Source organism: Bombina bombina, chromosome 1 (genome assembly GCF_027579735.1).
Source record: "Bombina bombina isolate aBomBom1 chromosome 1, aBomBom1.pri, whole genome shotgun sequence".
NCBI classification, from domain to species: Eukaryota; Metazoa; Chordata; class Amphibia; order Anura; family Bombinatoridae; genus Bombina; species Bombina bombina.
Window position 1 is genome coordinate 1,114,349,410 of NC_069499.1, and position 12,070 is coordinate 1,114,361,479.

The following is a 12,070-nucleotide window of genomic DNA, read 5'->3' on the forward strand; positions in this document are numbered from 1 at the left end:
TTCAAGGCCAGATTGGATAATGGGGGACTGCCTATGCAGTTGTATGGTTATACATAGTTTATGTTTATTTGATTACATTTTTGCTGTGAAGATGCAAGTTATTTCTGCAGACAAAAAGCCACAGTTTTGAGAACTACAAAATAGTGTGCTATCTTCTAGGTAGAAGGAAAGAAAAAAAATGCGCCCCCCCCAAAAAAAATAATGAGAGCATGACAGCCTCAAGGTACACAATTAAAATTGAAGCCTTATTTCAGGATTAATAACTTAGATAATTTGATTAATTTGTTAAAAAGTAGAAGAGCTTTAGATTTTTTCCCCTCAAAAAAGTATTTTATTAATAAAATATATATCCTATTTAAAATCAAACAAAATCTGATTTTAGGTTAAAAAAAAAATATAAAAATTGGATTTTTTTATCCACTGCCTTAAATAGTAAAAGTCAAATATTTCAATGTCCTATAGCAGTCCCATGATACAGTGTAGAGGACAGTACTTGATACATATTTACTGTCACATCACTGATTGAAGTAGAACAGCACATGTAGCTGCCTCTTCACCCAAGAGCAATGTTTTTTTTTATCCTCTTCCACGACAACTCACGGTGCCACTGAGAAGACACCACAAGTGCTTTAAAGAAGAGGGATTTCACAGTAAATCGTATTAAGTCTCTACTATTTTGATGCCTCTTGTAGAGTAGTACATTTTACATTAACCATGCTAAGAGAAATTCTCTCTATGTATATATCTGTTAAAAGAACAACTAATGCACATCTATTTTGCCATTTTTTTTCTGCATTAGCCTTGTAGGCATGACAATTTTGTAAAACTCAAGCAAATTCCAAATTTACTTATGAAGTCTAGAATAAAAGGGACAGTCAAGTCCAAAAAAAGAAAAAAAAAAATTCATTTTTCAAATTGGAGATGTAATTTTAAACAACTTTCCAATTTACTTTTATCAATTTTGCTTTGTTCTCTTGGTATTCTAGTTGAAAGCAAACCTAGGAAGGCACATATGATAATTTATAAGCCCTTGAAGGCCGCCTCTATTTTATTTACTTTTCACAGCAGGGGAGAGCTAGCTCTTGTAGGCCATATAGATAGCATTGTGATCACGCCCGTGGCTAGTGGCAGACACTGCACTAATTGGCTAAAATGCAAGTCAATAGATAATAACTAAAAGTCATGTGATTAGGGGCAGTCAGAAGATGCTTAGATACAAGTTAGTCACAGAAGTAAAAAGTGTAATAAAATAAGTGTTGGTTTTGCAAAACTAAGGAATGGGTAATAAAGAGATTATCTTTTTAAACAACAAAAATTCTGGTGTTGACTATCCCTTTAATTTAGGGCTACAGAACATGCATGTATCCTGTTCTAGGCAATAAACTCATGTTAAAGGGATTGAAAGGTCAGCATTGAAAAGTGCATAAATGTATTTAATAGCAACATTTTGCAATATACTTTAATTAGCAAAAATGTTTCAAGCAAAAATTATATATACATATGCTACGTATGACTAGAGCCTCAGATTGTAAATGCCATTCCTGTTTAGAGAGCTGGGGGTGGTGTGGATAGCGCCGGTGAAGATAAATCAGCAACTAACTAGAAGCATTTTGCAAAAAAGTATATAGAAAATGAGCATTATTTTAGTAATTAATGCTTGATGTTTAGAAATGTCAGTAAATAATTCAGAAAGTTCAAATGGACATTTTGTTTAAAGTGTCAGTAAACCTCAAAAATGTTATATAATTCTGCACATAGTGCAGAATTATATAACATTATCCTTATCTGTATAAAACTTAATACTCACTTTTAATTTAAAAAAAAACAAAAAAAAAAAACAGGCTGTTTAACAGACCCGCTCTCAGACAGCAGGAGCGAGCTGCACTTTGTGTTATGGCGCAGTCGGGCCGGGCAGTGACTATACAGCTGGCCCGATGCGCTGTGTGAATAAAACAGACCCACTCAGCAGAGAGCGGGTCTGTTAAACAGCCGGGTTTTTTTTTTTAAATTAAAAAGGGAATATTAAGTTTTATACAGATAAGGATAATATAATGTTATATAATTCTGCACTATGTGCAGAATTATATAACATTTTTGAGGTTTACTGACCCTTTAACTAGATTGCCCAGAATACTTTGCTTATGTACTTTTTTTTTTTTTTTTTAAAGATAAGAAACCTGCATGACCGTTGCATTCTATAATTAATTGCATGCAGAGGTCTGTGTAATTAGGGCAAAGTATAACTGTATATTAACAGCTGAACATAGCACAAAGTGAACAGTATGGGGGGGGGGGGGGTAACAACATACATACAAAATAAATGCACACACATGGAAGGAGTTTTAGTAGCTGGCACAAGTAGAAGGGGCCGATTTGTTTTTAAAAAAACCAAAGAACCCAGACATACTGATCTGATCCACTGTTATGTGGGGAAATGGGATTGGCGCATCAAGCATGTAGCTTCCAGTTGCCGGCCATACCAGTCGATTTCCATGGGGTACTAGAACAAAAAGTAAATGGGCTTCATACTGTACCATAAGTTAATTATGCTTCCATCAGAAAAAAAAAAATCCATAGTGAAGTAAAGAACACTAAGGAAGACATTTACTTTGTTACAACCACAATTTATTTTACAAAGGGATGACATGATCACGCAATACTTCCAGCATTGGATGCAATTCTGGGCCACAAGTCCGCACATTCCTTTGCCACAGGGCCTGTGATAGCTGAACCTGAGGAAGAAAGAAATTAGACGTTTTTAGAACGCTTCTATAAAAAAAAAAAAAAAAAAAAAAAAACCCATTAAAATGTAAAAAACAAGTAAAGTGAATATTACATTTTTAATGATTCAGATAGGGCATTTAATTTTAAACAACTTTCCAATTTACTTTTATCAAATTTGCTTTGCTCTCTTGATATTCTTTGTTGAAGACTAAACCTAGGTAGGCTCATAGGCTGAGTAGCTAGATACTGCTAGTGCGCCTATAGATAACTGCTTACTCCCGTGGAATTATTTATGAGCGAGCACCAATTGGCTTAAGTGCGAGTTTGTAAAAAGCACTGAGATAAGCGGGAAGTCTGCAGAGGCTTATATACAAGTTAATCAGGAGGTTTAAAAAAAAATATATAAATAAATTACTATTATAACTGTTGGTTAAGCAAGACTTGAGAATAAATGGACTAGAGTACGCCATATAAAAGGTAGGAAGATCCATGCTGTGTTAACAGCGTTAAAGCCCAGCAATGTTAGGATGGCATGGAACGTCCTAATGGCACTAACTGGTTAAACTTTCATGATGCCGATAGAATCTCGATTTGGGTCTGCAGAAATAACTTGCATCTTCACATCAAATGTTGTTAAAAAAAAAACATACAAAGTTGAGGAAGAGATCCTAAAAGGGACATAAAGCCTCAAACTCTTTATTTTATGATTCAGGTCGAGCATATAACATTTTAAACAACTTTCAGCTTTACTGCTATTTAATTTCTTTTATTCTCTTGGTAACCTTTGGAGTATCAGTTTACTACTGGGAGCTAATTGAACCCAATGACAATAGGCATATGCGTAACCACCAATCAGCAGCTAGCTCCCAGTAGTGCATTGCTGCTCCTGAGCCTACCTAGGTAATCTTTCCAACAAAGGATGCCAAAAGAAAAAAGCAAATAAGTTAAATAGAAGTAAATTAGAAAGTTGTTTAAAACTATTTTTGAGAACTACAAAACAATGAATGAGTAGAGGTAGAGAAAATGGCCCCCCCCCCCAAAAAAGAAAAAAAAAAAAGAAACCTCTGTGAGAGCATGACATTGTGAATGGATTAAATATTAACAAAAAAAATTAAAAATAAACATTAATATACAGCCTCATGCTACACAATTAAAAACTAATCCTTATTTGAGGATGAATAATAACCTTTAGATTATAATGTATGTAAAGAGCTAGATTTTACTCAGTATTTAATATTCCGATCTCCTATTACACACAGTAATGTAGAGAACAGTACTTGATACATATTTACTGTCACATCACGGATTGAAGTAGAACAGCACATGTAGCTGCCTCTTCACCCAAGAGCAATGTTTTTCTATCCTCTTCCACGACAACTCACGGTGCCACTGAGAAGACACCACAAGTGCTTTAAAGAAGAGGGATTTCACAGTAAATCATGTTAAACCGTCTCTACTATTTTGATTTTTTATTACTATTTTCTAAAATGTATTACCTACAGCAAAAAAAAAAAAAAAAAAAAAAAAAGAATAGCAACATAACAAATGAGTATATATAAAAGCTTTTATCAACACTTGTCATTGATACCTTTCATTTCTCCTTTATTGTTTACTATCACTCCCGCATTGTCCTCAAAGTATAAGAACACCCCGTCTTTTCTCCTATACGATTTCCGCTGCCGTATAACCACTGCCGGATGCACTGAAGAATTACACAAAATAAGTATGTCAGAACAGTAAAATTACACAAATAAGCCATCAGAGCTTTCACTTCACATTTTCCTAAAAGGGCAATAGTAGTAAAAAAAAAATTCTCATGCTCTATTTTATTATTTTAAAGAACTACTGTAAAGTACAAATTTTTGGTGTCTTGTGTGGGAAAGACTAGTGCAGTCTGATACATGAAACAACTTGTGTCGAAATTGTGCTTTGTCCCCCAGAGAAGAGAAAAAGCAAAGACTAACCAGATTTTCAAAATACTACAAATTGCTTGAGAGCTATTTGATTTGAACCTAAAAAGCAAAATACATTTTTCACAAAAGGAACATTTTAATTATGTCCTAAAATTCTCCTCATAAATGTGCTGCCCTGTCAAATGAAATATGGATATATCCTTGTTAAATATATTTTTTTTTGGAGCAGAGCATAGGCTTTGCTTTAACTTTGGGGGACAGGAAACTTGACTTGTATAAACCAGGTTTATACATAATGAAAATACTTCAAAATATTTCATTTTGCCCCTTCTCACAATATTTAGCTATTTCTAACACACAGAACTGAACCCTGCTTACCTCAAGGCCAACTTTTCTAGATATCTGTCTCTAATTGAATCAGATAACTGCAAATAAATGCATTTTATACTAACTTTATGACTGTGGCTAGCCTGGTAGACAGCTAACTAAAACCCAGATTGGCTCCTCCAGATAAGGAAAATAGTGGATGGATTTTGGCTATTGAAACATAATTGCTGGAAAAAAAAGATTTTACTTTGTTTTAAAAACCTTAAGACATGGCTGATGTTATTTAGCAACACAACTGAAATGTTTTGTAATTATAAGAGGTTTACTGTCTCTAAAAGATGTCATGCTCACTGAAGGACCTACAATTAAAAAGGATTGGAATGTCAAAACTAAAATGTATATGGTGCATAAAAAAAAAAAAAAATTAAAAAAAAAAAACTTTGTAAACGTTACTACTGTTTTATGTTGACCATCCTGTGCACCGGCATTCAAAGATCACACCGTCTAAGAAAGTCAGCAGTGCCTTGTATGACAGTCTTTAGTGACCCAATACACACCACCACCAACTCTACAAGCATAGAGTTTGAATCCTGACCCTCAGTCACCTAGAATGAGCATGCCACTAACTTACTAGAAACATTTTTGCTAATAGTATATAGCAAAAATGCTACTATTTAAAACCAAAAATGAATTCATGCACATTTCAATTTTGTCCCATCCCTTTAGCTTAAAGTTATTTATCTGGTTCATACAGAATAGTCAGCAAGTAGTAAGCTGCATCCATAATTCCCAACAGTTAGCAGAGATCCCAAAACATGTTAATATAAAAAGTACAAAGATGTCACATCACTGATTGAAGTAGAACAGCACATGTGGCTGCCTCTTCACCCAAATGCAATGTATTTCTTTCCTCTTCCACGACAACTCACTGTGCCACAGATAAGACACCACAAGTGCTTTAAGAAGAGGTATGTGATCCACAATTGTTAAAGTGATAGTAAATCCAAGTGTATAACAAACGCTAGCATTTACCGTCACTAATAAACTGTCATTTACTAAAAAAAAAAATTATATAAGAACTGTTAAACACACCCTATATGTGAGACAAGTATATCACTAACTCGGCACCTACGGCTGCCCACAGCACTCTTCTCCAATTAGGTTAAATCTTCACCTCTAAACCAGATAGCCATGCTAGGATGTCACTTGACAAGCACAGCTATTGGTTAAGAGGTGCAAACGTTACCCCATTGAAGAGCGGTGTCGGTGGACGGAAGTACTGGGTTAGCGATATACTTGAGGCACACAGGTGAGGATTACTACTGATAGCAATAACACTAAACCCCTTATTAGAACTGTGGAACCTCACTCTTTCAAATGTGGTGTCATGATATATTTTTATGGTGAGAGGGTAATAAAGGCTTCTTAATTATCACTGGAATCCACAAAATAGAACTTATAGCCCAAGTTATTGGTCATGGTTATGACAATTAGCTAGACAAACACAGGACCACTAATTTAAAAGGAGGATTGCTGCTTTAAAATAAGTGGCCTCAAGTTTGTCTATATATTGCAGAGTGCAACATAGGTGATAAACCCCCCCCCCCCAACCTAAAGTTGTTCCATCATGCATCACTGTTACTATGGTAATAAGCCAATAACCACCATGGAATCAAATCCCACTTTTAAATGGATGTTATTTATTCTATTATTAAAGGGATATGAAAACCAAATCTTGATTCTCAAGATTCCGACAAAGCATGCAATTTTAATTAACTTTCTACCGGTACCGTATTTTTCGCACCATAAGACGCACCTAGTTTTTAGAGGAGGAAAACAAGAAAAAATGTCTGCAGCAGTTAAATGCAATGTCCATGTATTTTATTTTTTTTAAATGGAGGAAGGCTATAGTATATAATATATCTGGTTTGTTTGTATACTGCAGTACACAGTCAATTTCTAGCTGTAAGTCAGTATATATGGACTTTCTGCCTTAAAATGGATTTGTGCACTAAAAAGGAGGATTGCAGCATACTATATATATATATATATATATTTATATATATATATATATATATATATATATATATCGTATGCTGCAATCCTCTTTTTAGTGCACAAATCCCTTTTAAGGCAGAAAGTCCATATATACTGACTTACAGCTAGAAATTGACTGTGTACTGCAGTATACAAACAAACCACAGACAAATGTTTGTGTAAGTAATAGCAGATCCTGGTCCTGTATCTGTATGGCTATGCTATGTATTTAAAAATATACCCCACAACAAACCACAGCTTATAAGAGTAACTTATCAATTTTGTTTATCCCATCTTGCTGCTGCTTAACGTTCCCCTCTCACTGCTCTCAGCATTCTCTCTAACTATTGGACTGATACTACTGACAGTCTGAGTCAGGTTGGAGGTGTCACTTACAGAGTTGGCTAACTTGACTGGCATCTTTTGTAGCCAATAGTGATACAAATGCGGCCTAAAGGGGCGGGCAATGCGGCCGCAGTCCAAGAGCGGCTGGTGCTAAACTCCAGAGAGAAAGAGTGGGTGAGGAGGCTGCTGCACCGGTAACCCCTAATAACCCTCACCTGTTGCCAGTAGCACTAGCTGCAGCAGATCCCCGGGCCTTCACACAGCAGCTTCACTCAGATCAGCCCCCAGTCTCAGCTCTGCCCTGCTCCCGCAGACACTGTGTGTGGGTTGTACTATAGCGCTTCCGTCTCAGATAACCTGCGCCCGGTGCACAGGAAGTGTAACTCAATTAGGGGATGTGAGGTAATGATCCGGACACAATTTTATTGAAGCAGTTACCGGTACTTCAATGGACACAATTTTATTGAAGCAGTACTGTAAATGAGAGTAAGTGCTGTAACTAGATGTGACACCATCGCCACTGTTAACCCCGCTGCTCTAACAAAATTGGTAAGTAGTGTAAATATGCAAGCGCAGGGCCTGCATTTGCTCCATAAGACGCACAGACATTTCCCCTTACTTTTGAGGGGGGGAAAAAGTGCGTCTTATGGAGCGAAAAATACGGTAATTTACTCCTTTGTCCTCTTGGTATTTTTTTTTTTAAAGCTGGAATATAAGCTTAGGACTGGCCCATATTTGGTTCAGCACTCGGGTAGCACTTGCTGATTGGCGGTTAAAATAGAAAGTTGCATGCTCTAAATCATTAAAAAAAAAAAAAAAAAAAAAAAGAAAAGATATATAGAGATATAGAGTTTCATATCCCTTTAAGTTGTTTGGAACCAATCACTCTCCAAGCAACTCACCCTTCTTCCTGAGTTCAGGCTTTCCTTTCTTTACTGTGGCCATTACCATGTCACCAACACCAGCAGCTGGCAGCCTGTTCAAGCGACCCTTGATGCCTTTTACGGAGATTATGTATAGGTTCTTGGCACCTTAAGAAAAAAAATATTTGTTGACCAAGAGTGAAATATTCAGATAGTCAAGATTTTACCCTACTATAGCCAGAACAAAACACCACGATTCCAAAAGATAAATATATTTATTGAAGCCCTTCTTAGGTTCTCAAAATAATTGGCTATGCTCACTGAAGGACCTACAATTAAAAAGGATTGGAATGTCAAAACTAAAATGTATATGGTGCATAAAAAAAATAAAATAATAAAAACTTTGTAAACGTTACTACTGTTTTATGCTGACCATCCTGTGCACCAGCATTCAAAGATCACACCGTCTAAGAACGTCAGCAGTGCTTTGTATGACACCAAGTCTTTAGTGACCCAATACACACCAACAACTCTACAAGCATAGAGTTTGAATCCTGACCCTCAGTCACATAGAATGAGCATGCCACTAACTTACTAGAAACATTTTTGCTAATAGTATATAGCAAAAATGCTACTATTTAAAACCAAAAATGAATTCATGCACATTTCAATTTTGTCCCATCCCTTTAGCTTAAAGTTATTTATCTGGTTCATACAGTAGTCAGCAAGTAGTAAGCTGCATCCATAATTCCCAACAGTTAGCAGAGATCCCAAAACATGTTAATATAAAAAGTGCAAAGATGTCACATCACTGATTGAAGTAGAACAGCACATGTGGCTGCCTCTTCACCCAAATGCAATGTATTTCTTTCCTCTTCCACGACAACTCACTGTGCCACAGATAAGACACCACAAGTGCTTTAAGAAGAGGTATGTGATCCACAATTGTTAAAGTGATAGTAAATCCAAGTGTATAACAAACGCTAGCATTTACCGTCACTAATAAACTGTCATTTACTAAAAATTTTTTATATAAGAACTGTTAAACACACCCTATATGTGAGACAAGTATATCACTAACTCGGCACCTACGGCTGCCCACAGCACTCTTCTCCAATTAGGTTAAATCTCCACCTCTAAACCAGATAGCCATGCTAGGATGTCACTTGACAAGCACAGCTATTGGTTAAGAGGTGCAAACGTTACCCCATTGAAGAGCAGTGTCGGTGGACGGAAGTACTGAGTTAGCGATATACTTGAGGCACACATAAGGTGAATTTAACACTGTTTAAGTAAATGATGACAAACTAATTTTATTGATGGCAAAGCCTAGTGTTTGTTATATGCTTGGATTTACAATCACTTTAATAAAACTCAGCAACAAAGCTACAGCAACATTAAATTCTACAATCATTTACTCAAATGGTTATAAAAAGGCACAGAACTCACAAGGAAGCAGAGTTTAAAAATGAATGCCTTCACTGTTTCCAACTATATACATGTGATTGAGATTTGTTACATACCTGTGTTGTCTGCGCAGTTTATCACAGCCCCCACGGGGAGACCGAGGGAGATGCGAAATTTCGCACCCGACGAACCTCCGCGTCCTATTTAAAAAAAAATAATAATCAGTAAGCAGTTTACTTTAAGCTTCAAGGGCCATTACAGTAGAATAATAGCATGCTCCAGTTTGTTTAAGTAACCCTCTGCATAGTAGTTAAAGGGCCATAATGGTGAAAATAAAAGTGACATGTTCTAATATGTTAGCGCAAGTAACTTTAAGACTTTCGACCCCACAATACTGTATTTAACCTGCACAGACAACTACTGATCTGAGAGGAAACCACTGCTAATACAACCAAGAGCTCTAGTCGCACGACTCAGATGTGGAACTATCACTTTTGATTGGATCAGTGGCGGTTCCCACTCAGGACCAGTAGTGCCCAGTGGGCCTTGAAAGGTACTTTTATGGTGTCTTTAACCCTTTTACAGGTGTAAAGAGTAAGCACAGTGTGTAGCGTGGGTCAACATACTTAAAATTGCATGCTCTAACGAATTAGAGCTTGTAATTGTTTGACTACTATGGACCTTTAAACATTAAAGAACCACTCAGGACCTGTAGATCACTGCAGATGCAGAGCAGAAACCGACAATGATCCAATTAAAAATAGTCGTTTGACCTGTCTAGCACTGTCGATAATATTGGCATCAGTGTCCGTTCAGAACCAGCAGTGCTCTGCAGGTCCTGAGTGGTACTTCTGAGTGTTTTAACCCTTGTGGGGGTACAGAGATCACTAATGTTACAATTAGATTTTAATTCAATTGGAGCATATGACTATTATGGCCTATAAATAACAGGATCAAGTACATAAAAATATAAAACTACTTTTAAAAAAGGACAAGTAAAAATCCAGTATGATCTGAAATGTATGTTAGGCATATGCAACTACTGCTCCACCAAGCTAAATGTATAGTTACAAAAAAATCCTGCAGCACCCTAGTCGTTGCTAAACAACTGCATCAAATTAGAAGCCAATTTCTTATGGAATATTTTTTTCTCTCCAAACCTTGATCTTGCTATAAATTATGATAATGCTGCTAATGTATGCGCGCGTTTGTGTAAATACATACACATCAAAAATGTTTACTCACAAATACTGACACAAAAAAGCATAGGCCGTTATTTAAGTACAATAGTTTACACAAAGCTAGAACATATGCATATTTAGAATACAATTGTGAACACAGTGATTCCAGTGACACACACATCGGTTTATAAAAGAAAGAAGAAAAACACGCTAAACGTACTCAAACATACTCCCTTTGCATTACAAATCTGGTAAAGCTGTGGTCTCGTATTAAGTGACTTATCAGGTCAAGCGACCGCCTGCTGCACACCATCTTACAGCTTGCCGGCCTTTACGTCCGCGACATTTCCTAAACATGGCTCCGTAAATCCTACAAAGGTCTCTTTATCCGCCACTACAAACATATGTTGTTTGCCATAACAACAGGGAAAGTACCAGAGACGTATACGAATACAGTAAACCCAGATCCCCGAGCTCAATGACGGTTAAAGATTTAGGATGGCAACAGATTTCATTCAGCAATTTAAGGCCCTCACCTCTCTTAGACATCTTGGTTCCCGGAAAGAGGGAGACAGACGCTAAGGATGCTGGGATATAGTTGGTGCTTGCGATTCAGGGGCGTGTCACGAGAACACGCGTGGCTGGCAGCAAATAACCGAACTGCCAATCTTCTGGTCACATGACGAATGGACTATCGCGTGTGTTGACGTCTCCTGTAGTTCAAAAACATAACAAGGTGGGAGGGATTAGGCTAGGCTAGACCTAGATCTCGCTTGGTTCTGCATGCTACCTGTCAACCACACAACGATGAGATAACTGTCAATGATGCACAGATGATCTGTCAGTCTATCTTACTTTTCACAGAACTATTATAATATACACCACCATAGTAGTCATCGTCGTCAAATAAAGAAAACCCAAGGACAATTTAACAGAATAGTCAAATTGTAATACTTTAATGTCTGTCATTCATTGCAGACGAGTCTACATAAATGTGTAAATGTAGTACTAACTATACGATGTGATTATGCCGAATCCTGAGATAATATAATGCAGGGAAGAGCAATTGGAGCGTGAATTTAAAAGTGTTGAGATCAGGTTGTTCCTATGTGACCAATGGAAACAAAACACAATTTTTCGTTCATGATTCAGAGAGAGCATGCAATTGTAAGTAACGTTCTAATGTACTCCTAATGTTTTAAAAACAATCTTCGTTCCGTTCTCTTGCTATCTTTATTTGAAAAAGCAGGAATGTAAGCATAGGATCAGGCCC

At 36.7% G+C, this 12,070-nt stretch overlaps 1 protein-coding gene and 4 non-coding genes across 5 annotated transcripts; all 5 read right to left on the reverse strand.

Moving 5' to 3' along the window:
• Positions 1-505: 505 nt before the first annotated feature.
• On the reverse strand, positions 506-641 carry LOC128646432 (small nucleolar RNA SNORA21). The gene has a single exon (XR_008400353.1). It is a non-coding gene; the product is annotated as a small nucleolar RNA SNORA21 (small nucleolar RNA).
• A 1,962-nt stretch (positions 642-2,603) lies between these two features.
• On the reverse strand, positions 2,604-11,405 carry RPL23 (ribosomal protein L23). The gene is made up of 5 exons (XM_053697842.1): positions 11,334-11,405; positions 9,733-9,816; positions 8,249-8,377; positions 4,313-4,426; positions 2,604-2,732 (listed from the first exon to the last, which is right to left on the reverse strand). Exons 1-5 carry the CDS (start codon positions 11,344-11,346, stop codon positions 2,650-2,652), a joined length of 423 nt encoding a protein of 140 aa, XP_053553817.1. The 5' UTR covers positions 11,347-11,405; the 3' UTR covers positions 2,604-2,649.
• Positions 4,014-4,147, reverse strand: LOC128646431 (small nucleolar RNA SNORA21). Its single transcript, XR_008400352.1, has one exon. It is a non-coding gene; the product is annotated as a small nucleolar RNA SNORA21 (small nucleolar RNA).
• On the reverse strand, positions 5,801-5,933 carry LOC128646433 (small nucleolar RNA SNORA21). The gene has a single exon (XR_008400354.1). It is a non-coding gene; the product is annotated as a small nucleolar RNA SNORA21 (small nucleolar RNA).
• Positions 9,008-9,140, reverse strand: LOC128646434 (small nucleolar RNA SNORA21). Its single transcript, XR_008400355.1, has one exon. It is a non-coding gene; the product is annotated as a small nucleolar RNA SNORA21 (small nucleolar RNA).
• Positions 11,406-12,070: the final 665 nt, after the last annotated feature.

Excerpts from the sequence above, each read along its gene's own strand:
- RPL23 (XM_053697842.1), bottom strand. Across the intron at positions 8,378-9,732 it reads AAACTGCGCAGACAACACAG|GTGCCAAGAACCTATACATA; the intron begins GTATGTAACAAA and ends TTTTTTCTTAAG. Across the intron at positions 4,427-8,248 it reads GCCTGAACTCAGGAAGAAGG|TGCATCCGGCAGTGGTTATA; the intron begins GTGAGTTGCTTG and ends GTAATTCTTCAG.